Source organism: Python bivittatus, unplaced genomic scaffold (genome assembly GCF_059951505.1).
Source record: "Python bivittatus isolate LINGU-HERP-01145 unplaced genomic scaffold, Pbiv_v1 ctg000330_np1212, whole genome shotgun sequence".
In the NCBI taxonomy this organism is placed as follows: Eukaryota; Metazoa; Chordata; class Lepidosauria; order Squamata; family Pythonidae; genus Python; species Python bivittatus.
This window is the reverse complement of record NW_028277058.1, coordinates 35053026-35076731: the sequence shown is the minus strand read 5'-3', so window position 1 is coordinate 35076731 and position 23706 is coordinate 35053026. Positions and strand designations below refer to the sequence as shown.

Here is a 23706-nt window from a genome sequence, read left to right as displayed (position 1 = left end):
CATGAGATTTTAATTTATAGCACACTTTCCTTCACTCTACAAACAGTGCTCATTGGCTAAAACAACAAGAATATTTGATAAACTACAGTCAAGTGTATCTGTCAAATGAGAATAATTAGAATGTAGCACAAGACATTTAGAGGTGCATGTTGAACAAGTGGAGCACAGTGGATTTCTGAGTAAATATGCTTTAGAGTATGCCACACTGTGTCAACCTTTGGTATTTAGTTGTTTAATTAATACATATATTGAAAAATAAAACAACATTAAAAATACAGTATATCTCTTCAATGAAATCCTTTATTTATTTATTTATTTATTTATATTTATTTTTAATTATATATCAAATTTGTCACCACCCATCTCATTGAAACGACTCTGGGTGGGTTACAAAACAGTTAAAGTCAATTAAAATTACAAAATTATAAGATACTATTAATAAATAGAAAATAAATAGATCCAAGAATAATTGGCAGTCACTCAGGGAGCATTTGGGTTATTTATTTATTGAGTTAAAATGAAGCTTATAGTTGTAGTCCTATTGTATCTTTGTACCTAAAGTACAAATATGCTCTGATAATATTTTTTCTGCTATGGACCCCCCTTCACCTTGTCCTCAGCCCATGAGGGACACATGCTTAAGTCATTAAAGTAATGTTTCCCTGCTTATTCCAACCCAGGCCAGAGGCATCCTCAGTATGCATTAGGCTTTATTACCTCGTATATTGGAAGTCAGGTGTGACTGCTGTGACTTGAGACAGAGGCAGTAGAAGGATTGGCAGTGTGACAGCAAATTTCATAATGCATGCTGGCATACTCTTTTTTTTTTTTTTTTTTTACTGACTCAAGGATTGGTAGATAGTAGTATAACTTCATACAGGGAGAAGACCCTTAACATCTAAGAAACCAACACCAAACCAAATCAAATATCAGGCTGAGGTACTGACGGAGAAGCAGCTACTGTAATAGAGTTAGTGCTGAAAGCAAGTCCTCTGTGTCCGCGACCCCCTCCAGGCGCCGTCATCGGGGTCACCATAGCAACAGATGCTGGCTTTGCAACGCGCTTGCGTTAAACTATCCCGCCAAATTTGTCCGTCTTCTTTGCAGCTGTCGTTGTATGTGCGAGAGCCGGTGAGGTGACGGGATGGCGAGCTTCGTCTCAGAGCCGTTGGTTTGCGAGCAGTTCCACTCGCGGCACGACCCTCACTGGCTGCTGGAGTTCATGCCTTCGCCTCTGTGCTTGGCCTGCGCCATCGAGACGCTGAAGGAAGGCGGGGTCTCGGTATGTGCGCCGGCTTGCTTGTTTTGAGCCGTGGTTCTCCCTGAAGGACTGAGTAACACTCCCCATTTTCCTCTTCGTGTTCTCACTCTTCTTTGCCCCGCATTCTCTCCACAATTCTTCTTCCTGTTCTAAACTCGCAAAATCAGCTTCTTGTGGAAGTCATGGGATGGTTTGAGGTGTGTGTGTTTGAATGGTTATCTTTTTTGTCAAACGTGTGTTCTTTCAGTTATGAAGCCCCTAAATTAGGGAATAAATACATTTTGTTTGGAATAACAACATTATAAAATGTAAAAGGAAACTACATACATAAAATGAGCATCTGTAACTGTTTACTTGCTCACCCTGCCAACCTTTGCCCATAATTTTTTTTTAAATGGGATGAGAGAGAAGACACTGTATCAGCCAACATCAGCCCTGGCAGGTCCTGGCATATCTAAATTATTCTGTCTCCATCAGTTCATCTCTGAGTTCTGGTTCAGGCTGGAAATGGCAGGCAGTAAGGATGATAGAGTTTTCATGTGTGAAATAAAAAAGCCCAAGTTATTCACAGTCCTCATCTTGTTAAGGACTGTGAATAACTTGGGCTTTTTTTAGTAGGAATTAAGGCTATTTTTCATGGGAGTCTCATCTTGCATTAAATATGAGAATGTGAATTATATTTCGTATCATATGTGATCTAGCTTTTAATTTAAGGTTGTGTTCCTCTCTGTCCTTTAATAAACTTGTCAGGATTTTTTTTAAAAATTGGGATTTCTGAATCTGCAACTGTGTTTAATACTAGCAGCTACAGTTGATGGACTTTTGCTCTTAGCTGTTTTCTAAAGTTGGATTCAAAAAGGGAGTTTAGGATATAGTCATTTTAGAAATTAAAATGAATAGGTGCATAAAATACTCAGTAACTGAGTTAATTTCATTATTTTTAAGCATTATATATGGATATGTTCCTTGGTAGTGAAGAAGAGAGGATAAAATATTAGGAAATAAATGTACACCCATAGATTAAGTGAAGAAGAGAACTGTATTTTGTTCATTCGTATTGGTTTGCCAAGTTTACTGCTGTAATTTTTTATTTGGTCTCAAGTGTTTCTTTTGAGTTTAATGTAGTTAGTATTCAAGGAAACGGGTGCCTGATATGCCTTTAGATTAAGATTATTTGTTTTAAAATGTAACCTTATTGTTGCTCTTTATAACATTCATAGAGGTTTTCCCCACTTAAAACTAATCATGGTGCAAACTTGCCCTGACAATATCTGTTTTCTGCTATGTCTCCATGATGTTGCCTTCATCTCAGCCCCAGGCCTTGAGAGAAAGGCTTAAGTTCTCCTTCATCAAATGGCCACCTAAGATGTATAAAATATCTTTAGTTGAGGTTACTAGAGTTATGTGATTGATTGTTATGTGCAAGGATGTGTTGGATAAAGTTTAAAGTTTAAAAAGTTTATTACAGTCATAGACCAATACAACTAAAAATGCACATAACATGTCTACTTAAATATCTTAGATATAATGATATCAAGTAAAATCTATATCATAAGTATAATTTGGCCACCTAAATGTTATTTATACATGAAGTCAAACGGCCTATCCTATAGTGTTATTTATTACACTACATGATTATTACTCCTTAAACTATAATATCCTACCATTATTAATCGTTAGCTAAAATAAGGTGATGATAAAATGATAATATCTAAAATTGAAATGTGTTGGTGATATTTCTGTCTGTTTTTTCATGATCACCTACTTAGTCCACCCGTACCAAATCGATTCCACTCAGCAAGGTCCCCTGACTCTCAAAGTAGTATTTTCAGGTCTCTTTGGGAACTGTTAATGCAAACTAAAATACTAGTTGGCTATAATCCATTACTGCAAAACCTTTCAGCAGCTTCCTATCCGATGTTGACGGATCTTTATTGCTGCCACGCAGAACCTGGCTACCTGCGCTGTAACGTAAGGCCGGTCATCCATGAGAAGCATTTGAAGATAATCTGATTCTTGATGGCCAGGCTGCTTGCTGATCAGGGGTGTGAGCAATTTGCTCCGTGGGACTTGGTAAAAGATACAGCGGAGGAGAACATGGCCCATGTCTTCTACTTCCTTGGCATCACAAGGGCAAAGTCTTGCAGCTAATGGAATTTTTTTGTATTTGCCATCCAGCACTGCTGAAGGAAGAACATGGCAACGGGCTAGAGAGAATGCTTTCCGCTGACTGGGGAGCTCAAGCTGCGCTAGATATCTGGCAGCCGTGACTGTATACTTGCTACATGGCGGGGAAGGATGTGTTGGATATAAAATGGAGAGATAAGGCAGAGGATAGGGAAAAAAATTCTTAAGTTTTAACATCTTTGAATTTTGGGTTCAAAAATTACAAATATAGGTTTACATGAGAATTAAGTTGCTCTTATATTTCTTCTTAACTTCTGTAATTTTCCTTTGCTAACATTTAGCTGGTACGCAAGAAGCACATGGTCTCTTGCCTTCGAGATGTTCTGATTCAGCATGCAACACAAGTCATCCCACTGTTTGTTCAAAATGAAAGAGTATGTGCCTATTTTATAGCAACTTTGTTTGGTAAGAGAACATCACACACATTTGGTTCTGCATGAATATTTCATTTTTTAATGCACAATTTATTTTGTGAATCAGAGTGAGTAAGATGAATTGTTTGGCCGAAATAAACATATTAAATGGTTGATTTCATATTACAGGACTAGCTTTCTTTTTCTTCCAAGTAAATACCACAGGGAAAAGATAATAAGAATGAAGGCTGTGGCCTTTGAGGAGATTGGGTTAATAATGTAAGTTTAATTTATAGGACTATTATAAAAATTCCTAATTCATGTTAAATGCTTTGAATCCTTAGAATGAACTATATATATATATATTCTGCTGCATTGTATGTGTTTATTTCTAGTAATCCACAATCAGTATATTTACTTTGCTTATGTTGTGGTGCTGTTGAATATTTTGAACACACAAAGTGCAACATTTTGTAGCTGAAAAAAAGAGGATACTTCTCCCACATATTGTAATTAGTAGGTTACAGTTGTACAAGAAACAATGCAAGATGCTTTCTGAATCTGGTGTTAAACCATATGTGGCATCCTGTATTTCAGCATGTTGTAAAGATGGTTAATTGGATGTGAGGAACCTCTTGCCTTCTGTTATTCAACAACATTGAAGCTAACAGGCCTCTAATTTCCTTTATTCCTCTTTCATCCCTTTCTAAGAATTATTAATTGGGTATTCAGACAAGGCTTTGTTCTTTAGCAGGTTATTGAAAAATATATACATGTGAAAGAAAGTTAATTGTAAATTTGCTGATTCAGAGAAACTGTAATATAAAGTGAATAGGCATGAATTATGGAATGTGAAGGTTGCTGTTAAATGTGATAAGAGTGGTATAACATGGAAGTAATCATGCATGAAAATACATGGAATTCTTGATGAATGGTTCTACACTGAGCAATGAATAAGACAAGGATGGTTCTTCAATGTATTTATTGATATCTATAGATAGATGGATAGATAGATAGAGATACAGATATATGGGAAGTGCTTGTGGTGACATTAGAGATGTTCTGGTTGGGGACCTGAATGTATATATATACTGTTGTATGCAGAAGATTAAATGTTAGTAGCTGAGAATCTGAATGACTTTACAGTGAATGTTAGATAAATTATATAATGCAATGAGGAGTATGGATCTGAAAATTAATGTACCAAAGGAAGAATGTAATGAACAATTACAAGATCCTGAAAAAGAGAGATGATGATGCAACAATGATCAGTTTAAAAAAATATGACAATGCGTGTATTGGTGTATGGATATGACAGAAGCTGGGATGGTTTTCAAGGATTAAAAGGTATGGAGAGTTATAGTGAATTAGGTTGGTGCAAATTAGGTTTAGCTATATTTTTCTTTTGTGTGTGCGTGTGTGTGTGCGTATAGTATATATATTGGTTTACTATTTCTTACTCCTTTTCTGTATTCTGTATAAAGCTGCTTATCCCAAAACAGAATAGCATCATGGTTATGTATGGATGTATGTTCCTCTTTAGTAAGTACATTGAAGATTTCAGCCTAAGTATTTGTTTTAAGAACATGATCATTATTTTTCTAAAACATGATTCTTACTTATCTGTATTACTGTTACAGGGATCTTACAAGTTGTAGAAGACAGCAGTATCCTGGATTTACTCATTGAAGGTAAATATAAAGGGGACACTTAATTACCTTATGTCTCTGTGTGATGGTAGGAACAGTGGTCAGTGATCAGAGTTGTATAAGGAAGTGCTTATGCAAATGCAAGTAAATAAATACATTTCTTTTGTGGTTGAGATTTGGATTATATTTTGTTTATCAACACAGTGTTCAGCTTGAATTATTTAAAAACATTTCCAAGGAGTATTAATAAACAGTTGTCCAAACTACACTAAAATTTTTTAATCATGTTTCATCAAAGTATATCTTGAAATTGCTTATTTGTAGAAGTAATATTAAAGTAGTAAAGTAGTTGCCATTGTTTCATCCCAGAAGTCAATAATTTATCCAGTATTTCACCTTGTTCTCAATAATTCTGTTTCATCCAATGTAATGAAAATTCCACATCATACACGTTAAAATGACTAAGCTCCAATTTAAAAGAGACAAAGACATTATATAATTCCAAACTAGGAGACCTGACAGAGTTCAAAAATTGTTTAACTTTCTTTTCTAAATTATTATGATGAGAATCCTTTTTCTCATAGATATATTCCTTAAAGATATTTAAACAGTAATTAAATTTGTTTATTCTCTAATTATGTAAAAAGTGTTTAATTCAATTGACATTTTTTAAAATAATTACAGACGAAAGTATCACCTTAAACCACTAGAACAAGTTTTTCTAAAAATGGTTAATAATTTTATCCAGCATGATCAGATATAATAGATCCTATTTTGCAAATATCTATTTGATCAACTAAAATCATGTTATTAAAAAATAATAAGGGGAAACAGATATAATAGGAAATTGGAAATGTTATATTCTTGGCATGATGGGTTCAAATATTACCATTTATCCACAAAATTAAATTCTAATAGATAGGCTTGAGACTCATTCCAAGTATGTGATCTGATTTATTTGGAGTAGTACTATAATTAACCAATAGATATTTCATTAAAATTGCTGGCAAAATAATCCAAATTTAAGGTAAAAAGAATCAGTGAAACGTCCATGTAAAGCTTCAGATATATGCTTGTTAGGACCATAATAATTAATAAAACTATTCTATTCCCTAGACATTTAATATCCAAAATACAAAAAATATCCTACAATATCATTTCTTATTCCACAATGAAAATTAAAAGATTTCTTATTCAAAATTTAAACTGCCATGGCCAATTTGGAATTACAGAAATCTATCTTCTTGATTAAAAAAAATCCTCATCAGAAAGAATATGGGTTTCTTATTTTAAAAAGTCAGGTTTTAAATTACCCAATTTAGAAAAAATCCTTTGTTAAGTATCTCGGGCCTTTAATATTTCATAAAATTATTAAAGATGACCTAAATATGAAAATCACATGTTATTACTGTATAAAAAGGATCAATATGTCTTTTTGCTGAGGAATTAACATTCAATGCTGAGATGCACTTATTTTTTTAATATATAAAATATTTAATAACATATATTAATGTATAATATGAAAAAAATTAATACTGTATTAATGCCCAGCACACCAAAACTATAGTACAGAAGTATAGTACAGAAGCTCCACTCTAATCCCCGGCCTTGATTAGCAAGTGCATCCCCTGTTAAGCATGGTGGGATGGGGTGGGAGGCAATAAATAAATATAAATAAAATGTTTGCTCCTGGTGATCCAATCAATCAATGGTTTCAATATCAGAGAACTTTTGATTCTTGAATCAAGAAATCAACAACGACAAAAAAACTGGATAGGAAAACAAATGTTTTACCCCCTTTCGTTTTGCTACAAAATATGCTTCATTAAAGAATTTATGCTTTTGAAATTGGAAAGGACAAATCAGAAAAAATCATTACTTTTTCTCTTTCCAATTCAAAGATCCAAATTGTCAACCTAGCAAGTTATTATCCTGAATGAGTAGTTCTAAGGAACTGGGCTATTAACTTGCTGAGTGTCTCTGATGAATGGAAGAGGAATTCTAATCAATACATAGCTTCTCTCTCATACATTTCAAATCTTTGTTTCGGTCATCAACCAGAATAAAATACAATAAGGAAAAATTACTCCCATTTCAATAATAACACTGAAATTTACAAGAGATAAAAGATAACTAAAAGCTAGATTACTAACACAATGCAATAATATTAAAACACTAAGATCTCTCTATAAAAATTCTTAACATTAATAGTAGTTTCTATCTCAAAATTATATTCTAGTTGTAGTAGAAAAATCTCATGCAAAAAATGTCCGATATGTTGCCCAAAAGGCTCTGCATTAAAGGGAATATTTGGAAAATGTAAGTTGTTCCCATGTAAAGTACCTTATAAATGGGTCAATTCATCCTGGGCATCTTTCAGCTGGCCCTCAAATGTTTGATGCTTTACTTATCCCTTTTTTGAGATGATTTATTTTCTCATGAAAAACTCTATCTCTTTCAATTCTACCATATTCTTATTAAGAAAGCCAAGTCACCCTGTTATCTCTTTAACAACTGATTTTAATGCATCTACAGATTATATTAATTACTGAAACTTTTGTTTTGTAATGTGAGAGAGGTTTTAATCACTTCAAATTAGACACTGTTCCTGGATTCTCTGGAATTTCAGAACCTTCAGGGCTTTGTTTTGCTCTTTGAAGTTCCTCAGGGTTGGGAGAGGCAATTTTTTCAGCTTTAACTCCTATTCTCTTTCAATAGCTGAAGGAGGGGAGGGAGTGGGATATGTTTTTCATGTGATGATGATATTTATGATCCATTTTTTTTCAAAAATAGCTAAAGCTTAGAGATTAAAAAATTATCCTCTTACAAATTAAATTACAAACTAACTTTGGAAGATAACCTCCAAATTGGCAAGGGGAATTGAAGCTGTACTACAAGCAAGCCACCATTGCAGAACTAGAAATCTAGATTCTTAATAAACTCATGAAATGAAAAGTTAATATACCAGAAAATAGCATGGCTCACCAATCTGAAATGACTCTGTTCTGAGACAAAAGGAAGTCTTTCAGTCTGTCTTTAAAATATGTCTGTTAGAGTCTATTAGAGGAAGGAAATTAATTTATTAGTAAATTACAGCTAATATGGATTAGTAGTGTTAAAAGAAAAATCTCAATTCTTGAATCAATGATACATGAACATTCTAGTTAATATTTTTATACAAACATAAATACATGTAAGTGTAATTAGTGGCTTAAGTATATTACTTCCATTTAACTGCCATGCTGTCAGGTGAAATCTTGTGGCTACAGTGGGGCAAAAAAGTATTTAGTCAGCCACCAATTGTGTAAGTTCTCCCACTTAAAAAGATGAGAGAGGCCTGTAATTTTCATCATAGGTATACCTCAACTATGAGAGACAAAATGAGGAAAAAAATCCAGAAAATCACATTGTCTGATTTTTAAAGAATTTATTTGCAAATCATGATGGAAAATAAGTATTTGGTCACCTACAAACAAGCAAGATGTCTGGCTCTCACAGACCTGTAACTACTTCTTTAAGAGGCTCCTCTGTCCTCCACTCATTACCTGTAGTAATGGCACCTGTTTGACCTTGTTATCAGTATAAAAGACACCTGTCCACAACCTCAAACAGTTACACTCCAAAATCCACTATGGTCAAGACCAAAGACCTGTTGAAGGACACCAGAAACAAAATTGTAGACCTGCACCAGGCTGGGAAGACTGAATCTGCAATAGGCAAGCAGCTTGGTGTGAAGAAATCAACTGTGGGAGCACTAATTAGAAAATGGAAGACATACAAGACCACTGATAATCTCCCTCGATCTGGGGCTCCATGCAAGATCTCACCCTGTGGGGTCAAAATGATCACAAGAATGGTGAGCAAAAATCCCAGAACCACATGGGGGGACCTAGTGAATGAGTGCAGAGAGCTGGGACCAAAGTAACAAAGGCTACCATCAGTAACACACTGTGCTGCCAGGGACTCAAATCCTACAGTGCCAGATGTGTCCCCCTGCTTAAGCCAGTACATGTCCGGGCCAGTCTGAAGTTTGCTAGAGAGCATTTGGATGATCCAGAAGAGGATTGGGAGAATGTCCTATGGTCAGATGAAACCAAAGTAGAACATTTTGGTCTAAACTCAACTCGTCGTGTTTGGAGGAGAGAGAATGCTGAGTTGCATCCAAAGAACACCATACCTACTGTGAAGCATGGGGGTGAAAACATCATGCTTTGGGGCTTTTTTCTGCAAAGGGACCAGGATGACTGATCCGTGTAAAGGAAAGAATGAATGGGGCCATGTATCGTGAGATTTTGAGTGAACACCTCCTTCCATCAGCAAGGGCATTGAAGATGAAATGTGGCTGGGTCTTTCAGCATGACAATGATCCCAAACACACCGCCTGGGCAACGAAGGAGTGGCTTCGTAAGAAGCATTTCAAGGTCCTGGAGTGGCCTAGCCAGTCTCCAGATCTCAACCCCATGGAAAACCTTTGGAGGGAGTTGAAAGTCTGTGTTGCCCAGCGACAGCCCCAAAACATCACTGCTCTAGAGGAGATCTGCATGGAGGAATGGGCCAAAATACCAGCAACAGTGTGTGAAAACCTTGTGAAGACTTACAGAAAACATTTTACCTCTGTCATTGCCAACAAAGGATATATAACAAAGTATTGAGATGAACTTTTGATATTGACCAAATACTTATTTTCCACCATGATTTGCAAATAAATTCTTTAAAAATCAGACAATGTGATTTTCTGGATTTTTTCCCCCATTTTGTCTCTCATAGTTGAGGTATACCTATGATGAAAATTACAGGCCTCTCTCATCTTTTTAAGTGGGAGAACTTGCACAATTGGTGGCTGACTAAATATTTTTTTGCCCCACTGTATCTTACTAAAAAGTAATTTGCCAGCTTCATACAATATGAGCTTCTGGACGCAAGCAGTGCTCAGTACACATGGTTTTCTATTTCAGTGGAACAGACTGAATGAGATCTTCAGGCAGGAACTAGACCCAAAATAATTGTCATTTGGTATGAGGAATTGAAACAAGGGTCAAAACAAACATTTAAATTTATGGCAAGGTAGTATCTTCTAGATGATTTGGATTACAACTCCCTGACAATGTGGGAATAGAAATTCAAAACATCTGGAGAATACTTAGTTGCCTATCCCTGATGCATGGTTCTGAATTATACTGTTTACATGTCCTGCCCAAAAACATGGAGAAGAAATTTGTGATAGGTGATCAATCATCACATTTTATCTAATAGAAAGGCAACTTTGCCTGATAGACCATTCTGTGAGAGGCTTGTTAGGACCTAACCTAGCGCTGTAATGATTTAACCAAGTAGAGATTGCTGGCTTGCTCTTACATTCCATTCCCCTCCCTTCTTCCCTCAATTTTTGTCCTTTGTATTATTTCCAAATAATTAAATGTTGGAAAGTCCAATTAAATGTTGGAAAGAAATTATGTAGTTGTCAAATTACATAATTACAAATTACAACTACATAAGAAATTATGTAGTTGTCAAATTATGTAGTTGTCAAATTATGTTGTACAAATTATGTAGTTGTCAATTAGCATAATTGTCTGAAAACTAAGTAGAACAAGACCAAATCTGGTATGCAAGAAGAAACCAGCAAAACAAAAATTGAGTTAAAAATGGTCAAGATAATGTTGAGGGCTTTTGGAGAAAAACATGCCAGAAAAAAATCCTACAGTGCATCCCTGTGGGAGAGGCAGTTGGGCAGTGGCTAGTAAGTTTGCTTATTGTTTCATTCTAAGCCCTCCTTCCTTCTCATCTCTGGTCATGTAATGCAGACTGGAATGTATTTAGCTGCTCTGTGCTTCCTAGGGCACAAATAGATGCAGAATAGAAATACAAAACAGACTACAGAAATGCATTACATAGAAGAAAATATGTCTCCCTTGGCCACTGCTGGTAAAGTGGTTAAGAATTCCAGAAGCCATGCTTTATATATAATCCCTATCATGTTATATATATGAAATATCATTATTAAGGATATTTCTTTTAATGTATATATGATTATCCTTTTAAAAGGGAAAACGTTCTCTGCAGAAAGTTTATAAATTCTGGAAAGATTACAGTAAAGAAAATTGCCTGTTCTATGTAAGAATGTGAGCAATACTTATAGCAACATTTATTATAGTATGTGTGACAAATACTGTGAATAAATTTGAATATTTTTTTTCCTGCTGTGCACAGTATTAGTACAGCTGGTGGTAGAGCTGAAATTGGACAGGTATCTGCACTACCTACTGGATGAATGTCAGAAAGAGGTTTGTGTCTTTCATTTTGGTAGTAATGTGCTTGTCATTAACTGAAGTAAGTTGAAAAATAAGTGCTTTTCCTAATTTATAAAAAATAATAGACTTTTATGAAGGATGGATGAATGAAAGATAGAAATAATCAGTGGTATTGTGGTATTGACCTGTTCATTTATTTAGGGATGTGAACAGACATGAATGGCATTTATGTAATTCATCCTGATACCACTTATGGGCTTCTGTGCTACCAAATATGCTTTCATTATACTTTTGATAATTACAAAAGTCAGAAGAAATGTGCCCCAATGCCTGGGGAAGAACCAGAACTTCAGCACTTTACAAAAGGTTGGCAGGGTTGGGCCCTTTTGAATCCTGGGATGGGGGATGCATTCTACATTCTGCATTTTTGATCAGCTATAGCTTTTGAGTGGTCTTCAAGGTAGCCCATGTAGAGCACATTGCAATAATCCACAGAGCCGCCAAATACTGTAAAAACACCTTTATGGCTTCACTTGGTTACCTTAGGTTAGAGATATATCATCATACTGATGATACATAATCCCGTGCTATTGGATGAACTCATCCAGTGGCTTCATGGAATATTACAGGAGTGGGGAGAGAATAGAGCCCTGTGGAACTCTGCAAAGCACTAGAACTGATCCTGGAGGAAGGAGGAGAACCACTGCAGTGCTGTACCTCCCACTCCTACCATCTGAGCTGGTCCAGAAAAGATATCACGATCAGTGGTATCAAAAGCTGCTGAGAGATGAAGGAGGGCCAGAATGGATACACCACCACCATATCTATTCCATCAGATTCCATCAACAAGTATAGTCAATGTCATCTTAATATGGTAACCAGGTCTGAACTCTGCCTAAAAGAGGTCCAGATAATCTGCTTCCAGCCCAATCATCTTTTCACAACCTTCCCTGAAAGTGGGAGGTTGGATTCAGGGCAAAAGTTGTCCAATACTGTTGAGTCCAGGAATGGTTTCTAAAGGAGGAGCGGATCACCACCTCCATAAGCATGGGTGGAACCCCTCATTCATGTATGAATTCACTATTGCTTGGACTTAACAACATGTCCTCTTCTGGGAGGCCTTAACAAATCAAGAAGGATGTGGATCTAAAACCCAGGTGGCTGAACTACCAGCCCTGAGGATTCTGTCCATTTCCACAGGACCAGCATATGCTCAGATAACCAGGCAAGACCATACTCCAGTCAGTTCCACTGGACTTGCACAGCTGAATTCCAGCTCAGAGAGGATGCTAGTAACTTTATCCATCAGATGCCTATAATATTTTTCACAGCGGCCTTGCAGGTGTTCCTTCAGCCACGCTTTTCCCTAAGAGGGACTGGGTCATCTTAAACAGGGCTGCCAGCTGGCAATCTGCAGACACAATAAGAGTGGAGAAATAATTGTGTTTGTCCTTTTATCACCACATGGGAATCCATAATAAATTTGCATTTGGTTGGATTCATTCTTTATCTTCCTCCAGCAGCATCCTAAGCGTTTCTGCTGCTGCTTCATCTGTAATTCCTCTGAAGATAAGGTACTCTCTAGAATTCATGGTCAGGGAGAGGTGGTAATCCAATCCAAGGCCATTGTTATCCTTTCGTTCCAAAGAGGCCTCAGTCGACTTTTGTACTAGAGTCTCAGGAATAACCCCAAGCTCCCTCTAGAACCAGTAAGATCAATTAAATGCCTTGAGTAGACTAATCAAACAAGACCTGCCTTCCTCTGGCAGGGGCTGGCCACAGAACTCCACAGCAATCAGTGATCTGACTATGTCAAGGCATTGATGTTAATTTTCCTTATATTTAGATTATTTAGCCCTGAGACAAAAAAACAGTTCAACATGTCACTGTCGCTGTGGGTCAGGTTCTTGATGACCTGGATCAGGTGGCATGAAGTCCTGAGCCTCCTCTGACTCCACACTCAGAGAAGGCAGGCTGCAGCTTCCCAGTACCTTATGTCTAGGAAACTGTACCTCCAACCTGGCCATAGAGTTGAGCAGCTCTGGCAGGAAAGCCACTGTAGCAGGGAGTCTGGTACAGTAGCAGCAATCCCATCTGATCTCTAGAGTCCAATTTCACAAATATAGTTTCACATTTGATTATCTGTGGCACAGCATGCTTGAAAACCACAAGTCTTCTGGATGACAGTAGTCATACCCCTTCCCTGGGATTGTGACTAATGTCACACTTGAAACCCAGGAAGGTTTCCTCTTTGAGAGGGGAGTCCTCCCCTTCGTTCAACCAGTTTAAATCATGGATGAGGGAAGCCTTATTACAAGCTGACCAGGCATTCAATAGCAGCAGCCAGAGACCAGGGTCTTTAAGGATCTAATAATCACTTGTAAGGAAAGAGCTTTGTGGGCTGAAATGCAGAATTGATCTAAAACACGCAAACTACCTTCCCTGTGAGTGGTCTGCCCCCAATCCCCCAGCATTTCTCCCTCTGCCCATCACCACTAAAATACTTCTGCTTATTCCATTCCCCCCAGAAGACTAGCTTCCTCCAGCGCATGCCATTCTTCCCCCAGACCAAATGGCCACATCCAAACTTAAACTAACAACCATCATTCCCATTTGGCCAACTGGTTCCTAAGGATTGGTTCAGCGATGTTTGCTTCCAGTTGGCTAGCTGCTCTTCCATCATACATGCAGATAACCACACAGCACCCCAGATGTACTCCTCTCAGGGGGTCAAAGCCACCTCATATCCCCATCAGTGATTGGAGCGACCCAGAAAGTTGCCACAGCGCTACTTTGCCTCTCACTTAGAGGGAGCATAGATAACCTCCTCAGTTGACTGCAGTCCAGTAACAACATCCAACACTATCAATTCCAAATGCAGAACAGAATTCCTTTTCCATCTAATTCCAAGTCCTGTGGATGCTACACAGAAGAGTTGTCAGATATGTATTGCAAAAAGATGGCATTTATTTATCAAATTTATGTTGCTGCCTATCTCCATACAAGACTCTGGGCAGATCACAAACAATTAAAAAACAGTATGAAAACCAGCAACCAATACAATAAGTAAAAACAATGAAAAAGGTGATATAAAAAACATTTAAATTCATAAAATTCATAGCTGAGCTAATTATGTCCATGCATAATGGTCAATATAACCAGTGGACCAGCTCTACCATACTCCCAGGTCCCTATGCCCATAGACAAAACCATGTTTTTAGTGATGAGCTCTATCGCAGCAATAGAACTCAGATCAGCCACCAATTCCACCACTGACCCAATTCTGCTCCTACTGCTTCTCACCACAAGTACCCAGATACTCAGACTCTCCAAAATACTAAGGTCAGGCTACTCTGGGTTGCCACTACTAAGCAGAGGAACACAGCTATCAAGGGAACAATTGTAGCAAGATTTGTTGCTGCTGTCACTACCAGGTAAAAAAAAATCCATAAACTCTGCCATAGTTGCCTAGCTGCTAAATTCCATCAGCTGATCAGAATGTTGCAGCTCTGCATGAAGCACCTCTGCTGCTGCTGAACAGCTTAGTGATGCTAATATTGTTGCTATTGTTCAGCCAGTGGGTCCATGATCAACGTGGTTCACTGCAGCATCTCATTTGGCTCCTTGTTCTTGGTTGCTGGTTAAGTTGCAACCATCTTCTGCCCAGGCTGCTTTGGAATCTCTGGATGTTATCTCCAGCAGCTAGTACAAACTCTTTTCATGCAGGTGAACGATACACACAACATCTGAAAGCTCTCTGTACCTTCCTCAGTCCATTGCAACATTGATACATCTACAAAAATGCTACCAAGACAAACTCCTGTAGCCTGCCATTAACACACATTGCTTTCTAGGTCCATTCTAAAAAATATGTTTTGATGATGGTGAATGAAGCTTATATAAAGACCTTTGATATTACTGGAGTTACAGTAGGAAAATATTTTAGAGAGGTTAACCACATAATCACTGTTTTGCATGAGCCCCTGTAATAAAAGTGGTCAGGCTGGACTGTGTGATTGCCATTCACATGTTCACATTGATTGAAATACCATCCATTTATGTTATCACCCATTAGCATAACTTAGAAATATTATAGCAATGGTTGATACTGGTATTTATAGTAGCCAAGTGGAATGTATGACTTTTCTCTGACTTTCTCATTTGCTTTCAGAACTTTCCTCAATTTGCCTTAAGAGGGATGGTCTAGGGTTAAATGAGTTTAAAAGCCTTCTTAGGATTGTGGGAATGTATCTGTGGAGTGCCTGTTGACACAATATATCTTTGTTTCTTGATCAAGAGAATTGCATTGAGGGTGATTACATGTGTCAACTAGCCCTTTAGAAGGATGGCAGCAGAGAAAATAGTTGATTAGGGGGAAAAGAAGCTGATTGCAATGATTTCCATACTGTAGATTGTCTTCTAAGTTGTCTGATTTGCTTCCCCCAACCCCAATAGTTATGCAAGATAGCCACAACAAGAAATAGTTTGCCTGTATTTATTCTTCTTGGAAAGTTGGCAGATGTTATTCCATCATTTGCTGATACTTTAGTGACTGAACACAGTAAGTATTACAAGTGAATTTTAACTTTACAGTGATTATATTATGAACTCAATGAAGATGATAAAAATATTTTTTTCTTGATGCCCCACAGAATATTTCTAGCAGTAAAAAAGAGGATTAAAAATATAATCTCAGTTAACCTCACAAAAACTATTAGCAAGACAACCTGCTCTCTTCTGCTTGGCCAGTGTTAAAAAAATACAGCTGACTGGAAATGAGCCTTTAGCCTTTTAAAATATTCTGATTTGATATTTAGCTGCCAATGGCTCATTTGAGAAGGTACTTTAGGTTTAATTGTATTTCACACTATCTATATTACTAGCACAAAATTGTCTAAGTTACTCTATTGAAAGCAAAAGTTTTAGACACTCAGCTTGGAGATCTTCAATTAATTGCTGAAACAGAACCAATGTTCTTTCTTGAGATTTGAGTGGTTTGCACAATAGAATTTATATGACATTTCAGAACTTGGTTTCAGTGATTATTTTTTCTGAGCTCTTCTAACAATACCTCTGTAGACATATAAATGTTTTCTCATTACAACTGCTTTTCTATTTTCTTTAACATGTAACATGATTGAGCATCTGGCTGCAGGCTTGTTGTATCCCAGTGAGAGGATAAAGGCAGCTGTGTGTTATCTTTATGGCAAGCTGTATTCTGTCCCCAGTGCTGCAGAGCAGTTGTCTAATCATTTCACAGATAAACTTAATAGCCTCATTCTGACTACTTTGAAGACTGCTCAGACCATGGAACTGCAACTTAACTCTGTGGGTAAGAGTCAGAAGGTTACAAGAAGTGTTTTTCATAATTGTTAGGGATGACTTTTATATACAATAACAATCCTTTTCTTGGGAATGCTGAACATCTGGAGAAAAGTTGAAAATCTCATTTTAAAATCCAGCATAAATTATTGTCAATGTAAGGATTTCATTTGCTTTTTGAATTCTGAGCACATACAAATAATAGCTTAACTGGGGATGAGTACCTTTACTTAAAAAAACTGAGCTGGTGTTACATCCCTCCAGATTAGGTTCAGACATATGGTAAAATAGCTATAATACCTCCCATAGAAAACAATCTGATTTTAAATTTGCCACATAAAAATATATTTTAAAAATAAAAATATTATGAAATGTGTTGTTAGCTGCAGGGAATGAACATTAAATTGACTGGCTAAAACAAGAGTTCTTATGGGGGCCAGCTTTGTGACCCATGATTCAGCTTTGAATTATTAATGCTTTTCCTACTAAATCCTATTAATGTTGTCTACAAAAATTAAGGGTGTTACTGTTTCTAAAGAATAACTAATTATTATGAAGTTAGGGACTTGTACAATATAATAACATATTAATTTTATAAAAACATATTTGAAAAAAGCACAAAATTAAAATAGCTATTGTTAGATTAATGCACTCTGACTTTATTATTATTTATTATATCAATGTGATCTTTTATACAAGCTTTGAATGAAAGCTCTTCAAATTGTAGTCATGTATTTGAAAGGCTGCATCTGAAGTTATACTTTTGGCTGTAGTTGGCTTTGAAATTTGGGTTTTGTGATTGCAAGCATAGAAAAACCTGCTTTGTACAAATATGTTGTAGAGAATTTTATTTCCCAGGGTTGTGTTTTTGCTTTTTTTACGTTGATCCAGAATGCATTGAGTGATTTTGTTTGCTTTTTAAAACAGTAGCACAGTGCCTCAGTTTGGATTTGCTAAGCCTAAAGGTCAGCTATGTTTGAAATGTCATCAGCCAGATCTTCAACATTAATGTCAAATGGGTTGCGCACCCAGTTGTATTTTGTCACACCTTTAGGATCTAAGTCAAGATTTAGTTCAGTGACAATTTTTTAACATTAATGTAACATTTTCATCTCCCAAAGCAAGTATGAGGTCAAAGAAGCAATCTAGTTTTCTTCTATTTTCCTCTTCTATAATATCAAGTTTCTTTTTGAAAGCTGTCAACTTCTCTTTTAGCTTAACCACTGTCTGGTAATGACCTGGCACTGAAGTATTAAACTTAATAAGTTCTGCAAATATATCTGAAATATAGTTTAGTTTCAATATCCAGGAAAAAAATTAAGAATGGTGAATCCAGGAGATGATTTTCATACAAAGATGTTTGATCTCGTTGTATAATACCATACATCGTTGATATTTTTTTTTCTGAAGACAGTCACTTATCTTCAGGGTGATGAAGCAAATGTGTGTATTTGGAGCCAATACCTGGGCACATCTGGCTAAAAATGCTGCTATTAAGAGATCTCACTTTTATGAAATCATACCCTGAATGATCTTTTTCATCACAATAACCAACTCATCTGATAGCTTCTTAAAAGCAAGAGTCTCCCTATGGTGAAGGCAGTGAAAAACCTTATCAGTAGATTAACTTCCTTTACTCTGCCATAAATACTTTGGCATGCACCAAATATTGCTAGTGTACCATCAGTGCACATTTTGAAACAAAACAGTGATTTCAGGTTTGACTTATTTCACTGAAAAGCAAATCTTTATTAAAACATATTTTCTTCTGTTGTGATAGTTACTGGCTGGAAAAACAGGAATTCTTCCATATTAGTTCGTATTAGTTCCATATCAGCAGCAGTTCATACAATTGCTTGGAGGAAAGAATGTCAAACCTTCTAATTAATCAAGGTCAGAGTTGCTTACTATATAGAACCATCCCTCTGGCCTGCCTCCTTGTTGGAAACAACTATCCTGCTTTCTGATCTGCATCATGTGGCTTCTGTGTTTGTAGCTCATTATGGCTCCTATCTTGTGGATTGATCATTGGCTTTTGACAGGTTCCTGGTAACTCCATTGGCCCAGGACTTTCAGACTAATGGCTGACAGCCCTGGCATTCTGTCCTTGGCCAGCGTAGCAAATTGAGTTTTGGGACTCAATTATAGCACAGAGGCAAGTGTTCTTTTATGAGATGTTCTGCTGCAAACATTCTCCTACCCTGATTTATAACTTCCAGCTTTTGTCTTATCTCTGTTTACACTACTGTATGTTGAAATTATTTACAGCTAAGTTAATAAAGCCCTGAGAACTGATGCACTATTCACTGTTGCTCACAGCTGTAACCCTGAACAGGACAGCTTGCTTATTCATTTGAGATCAAACTCAATCCTTGCTCTTCACTGAAGGTGTACTTAGTATAGTCGAAACAGCTCATTTTGATTCATCACACACCCCCATACCTTAACACACTTATGCAGAAAAAATTCAGCTTATCAACAGGACCATGACAATTCATACTAAAAGGGATGGTGATCCATTTTTGGCCAAAACCCACAGGTTAAGAATCAATGGCATAAGTAAAATAGCATAATAATTAAGAATGTGAATTATGAAAGAGAAATACGTTGTTTAAATCTCAGTTCAGCTATGAATTTGCTGGGTTGTCTCAAGTATGTCTGAGCCCTAATCTCTTTATCAGTGAAAAAAATACTATCTGATGTTACAGGAATATTGTAAGGATTATTACAGTAATTATATTGTTGGGATATTTTTCTTATATGTTTACAATAAGGAAAGATTGTATAGGAAAGATAATAATGCTGGTTCCTGTCAGTATAAATAAGTAAACATATCATGTAGCAAAATCTATGTATATATATCTTATGTTTAGAAAAACACATGTATAGGAAAGATAAAACGCCCGTTGTTTTAGTTCTAGATAAAGAGACATCTGTTTAATTATAAATAAGGAAGTTTACCATAATTCTAAGGCAAGGAAACATCTGTTTTAGCAGAATATGAAAGGAAAGAAGGATTGAACAGAAGGAAGGTGTTCATGTTGATAGAGGAGAAACTATTGTATAAGCTAACTCATTCCATTATGTTGATAATGATTGGCTAAATTTTTACACTAAAAGACCTATGTATAAAAAGGGGACACAGAAGCAGTTTTGCGTGGCTGCCCATCCAAAGCTAACAACAACTTTGGGTGAATAAACATATTTCCTTTAACTCTCCACTGATTGTCTGGTGATTTTTTATTTAATTCCCAGCTTGGCATGAACCCAGAAAAGAAAAAGAAGGTGTCTGGCCCTTCTGACAATATGAATTGTATAAATATATTATGGGACCTAATGTATGGATTATTATGATAATTATATGAATTGTACAAATATATTATGGGAGCTAATGGTGACATAGTTAAATATTGTACAATTTCTTATTTACTACTGTTCTTCATTTTCTTCATTTTCTCTCTTCTGCAGGTTTGTTAAAGCAACTGCTGAAATATGATAATTTTGTTTCAGTTATTATGGGTTTTACAGGAAAAGGAGCAGATCCTGCAAGTCCTGAATTATTTGAAGGAGACAGTCTATTACCCTTAATTCTCAAGAAGGTAACTTTATGGAAATGCACTTACTCTGGGCAGCCCACAACAAAAATAAAAACAATACAGTTAAAACAAACAACTAATACAATAAAATTCCACTTGAAGAAAAACTCATATTATTGTACCTTTATTCAACTTGGGCCAAGGGCACAATGAAATAATGCAATTTTAATGTGTTTACCAAAAGCCAGGAGCATGGGAATGCCCTTCCAAGGGAGGGGGAAAAGTTCCGTAAAGTGGGAACTACTATTGAGAAGGCCTGGTGCCTTCCATGTATCTCAGAATGAAGAGGGACTCTCAGTAGACTCACAATAATCAGTTGGATGGGCAGATTCTATTCTGACAGGGGTTACCTAATGTAATCTGGTACAGAACTTTAAAGGTGATAACTATCTTAAATTGGGCTTTTTCTCAGTAAATCAAGAAGCTGTTTATGATTGGCAGTTGGACAGAAGTCTTGCTGGAGCAACCTCAACTGACTCCTTTGCCATCTCTGTATACCAGGCTAACTAGAGAAGAGATATGGTTGCCTGCCAAAGAATTGGGAAGACCCCCAGAATTTTCTGGAAACCTGGGTCTGTTAGGTGCTAAGGGTGGGCTGTTCTAATTGGCCCTGTGCCCTTATAGAGGTTCAGCATGTCCTTATAAAGGAAGTGATCTGACCAGAACAAAGGACATATCCTCCATCTTCACAACACATCTCATCTTCTCAAAAACAAAGACCAGATCAAGCGTGTGCCCTCCCACATGAGTTGGGGCTGCAGTCATCATAAAGGTCGTGAACTCCACTAAACTCCACTCCCAAGGCTTTAAGATTGATCCCCCAAGACTTACAGCTTCTGGAACTCAAATACCAGCCCCAAGATGAGATCAAGGAACTTGTGGAGGGCCACTGCTGGGCAACTGGGTGGTCAGTATAGTAGCAGCAGGCCAGGCTTGACAGAGTGTCAGATTGTTATATAAAAATATTTGCGATCATTCATGCACAATCACAGCAACTCCTCTTCCCTAGTCTTGATGTAGCAGCTGATGCAAGACCTGATACCCAACTAACCCAATTTCAGATGGGGCTACATCCCCATCTTTATCCAGCCAGGTTTCAATAATACAGAGTTGGCAAGTTTACTCATCTATTTGATCTGGCATTTTCTAGCAGCAACTGGATGCCAAAGCACCCAATAATTTGGCCACCAAAAACTAGGACAAGGGCAACTAACTCAGAAGAGGAGATAAAATGCAGTCCTCTTTCTGAAATAGTCCACCCAGTGTTCCCTGCCATACTTCAATCTGCTTTCATTTGGATTTGCTCTACTCTGAACAGGAATAATTAAATTAATATTTTATGATGGAGAAGAAATCAATAGCCTCTGTTATGTCTACATGTGGTGTGTCTATATTATGTCAAAATATAATGAGAAGAGTGAATAGGAATTCTGTCTCCTTATTGCACACTGTGTGTGTGTGTGTGTGTATCTATCTATCTATCTATCTATCTATCTATCTATCTATCTATCTATCTATCTATCTATCTATCTATCTATCTATGTTATAAAAAAAAGAAAGCAAATAAATCCCCTCTCACCCCTGTGGGTGGTACGTGTCTTCCTCAATCTTGGGTCCTCTACCAGAGGCCTGGGAGTTTGAGGGTTCTGCGCAGTATCTTAGCTGTTCCTAGCACTGCACTCTTGTGGACAGAGAGCTCAGATGATGTTCCTGGGATCTGTTGGAGCCACTCTCCCAGCTTAGGAGTCATGGCCCCGAGTGCTCCTACCACCACTGGGACCACTTTGGCTTTTACTTTTCACATCCTCTCTATTTCCTCCTTCAGGCCCTGATACTTCTCCAGCTTCTCATGCTCCTTCTTCCTGATGTTGCTGTCACTTGGCACTGCTACATCTATCACTACCACTGTCTTCTGGTCCTTGTCTACTACCACGATGTCTGGTTGATTGGCCAGTACCTGCCTATCCGTCTGGATCTGGAAGTCCCACAGGATCTTAGCCCTGTTATTCTCCACGACCTTCTGTGGAATCTCCCATCTGGACTTGGGGGGGGATCTAGCCCATACGCTGTGCAGATGTTCCTGTACACAATGCCAGTTACCTGGTTGTGCCATTCAGTATATGCTGTTCCTGCCTGCATCTTACACCCTGCCACTATGTGTTGGACTGTCTCTGAGGCCTCTTTGCATAATCTGCATCTTGGGTCCTGTCTAGTGTGGTAGACCCCCGCTTCTATGGATCTGGTGCCTAGTGCCTGTTCTTGTGCTGCTATGATCAGTGCTTCAGTGCTGTCTTTTAATCCATCTCTTTCTAGCCACTGATAGGATTTCCCAATGTCAGCCACCTCAGCTATCTGTCGATGGTACATCCCATGCAGAGGCTTGTCTTGCCATGGTATTTTCTCCACTTGAACTTCCTCCCATGTCTGCCTCAGGCATTCTCGCAACAGCTCATCTGGGTGCCATCTTAGTGATGTACTCCTGGATGCTCCAGGTTTCGTCCAGGACAGTGGCTTTGACACTCATCAGGCCCCGCCTGCCCTCTTTGTGGCTGGTGTACAATCTCTGAGTGTTGGACTTGGGGTGGAAACCTCCGTACATTGTGAGGAGCTTCCGGTCTTCACATCGGCAGCCTCTGTGTCTTCCTTTGGCCAGCTCACTATACCGGCAGGGTATCTGGTGACTGGCAGGGCGTACATGTTGATGGCATGGATCTTATTCTTCCTATTGAGCTGGCTCTTTAGGACCTATCTTATCCTTTGGTGGTACTTGGATGTTGCTGTCTTCCTTGCCTCCTCATCATGGTTCCCATTGGACTGTGGGACACCAAGGTATTTATAGCTGATCTCTATGTCTGCTATGTGGGCCACTGGTAGTTCCACTCCATCGGTCTTAGCTACCTTCCCTCTCTTTACTATCATCCTGACACACTTCTCCAGTCTGAATGACATCCCAATGTCCTCGCTGTAGATCCGTGTCAGGTGGATCAGTGAGTCAATGTCTTGTTCACTCTTAGCATACAGCTTGATGTCATCCATGTAGAGGAGGTGGCTGATGGTGATTCCACTCGTGAACTTGTACCCATATCC

General features: G+C 37.6%; 2 protein-coding genes across 2 annotated transcripts in view; both read left to right on the top strand.

The window, feature by feature from the left end:
- The first annotated feature begins 1144 nt into the window (after window positions 1–1144).
- On the top strand, window positions 1145–16279 carry LOC148215945 (meiosis inhibitor protein 1-like). Its single transcript, XM_088141510.1, has 5 exons — window positions 1145–1282; window positions 3730–3853; window positions 5442–5492; window positions 11661–11734; window positions 16157–16279. The coding sequence occupies exons 1-5, from the start codon at window positions 1145–1147 to the stop codon at window positions 16277–16279; spliced, it is 510 nt and encodes a 169-aa protein (XP_087997636.1).
- Window positions 16280–16716: 437 nt separating this feature from the next.
- MEI1 (meiotic double-stranded break formation protein 1) overlaps window positions 16717–23706 on the top strand; it is a 43891-nt gene continuing 36901 nt past the window's right edge. The window contains exons 1-2 of the mRNA XM_088140987.1: window positions 16717–17033; window positions 20492–20622. Coding sequence (XP_087997113.1) covers window positions 16835–17033; window positions 20492–20622 — 330 coding nt within the window. The 5' untranslated portion in view covers window positions 16717–16834. The remainder of the gene's footprint in view (window positions 17034–20491; window positions 20623–23706) is intronic.

Bases quoted from the DNA above. Each gene is read 5' to 3' on its own strand.
- LOC148215945 (XM_088141510.1), top strand. From the start codon at position 1,145: ATGGCGAGCTTCGTCTCAGAGCCGTTGGTTTGCGAGCAGTTCCACTCG. The intron at 3,854-5,441 runs GTAAGAGAACAT...TTACTGTTACAG, and splicing joins TTTTATAGCAACTTTGTTTG to GGATCTTACAAGTTGTAGAA. The intron at 11,735-16,156 runs GTTTGTGTCTTT...CAACCCCAATAG, and splicing joins TGGATGAATGTCAGAAAGAG to TTATGCAAGATAGCCACAAC.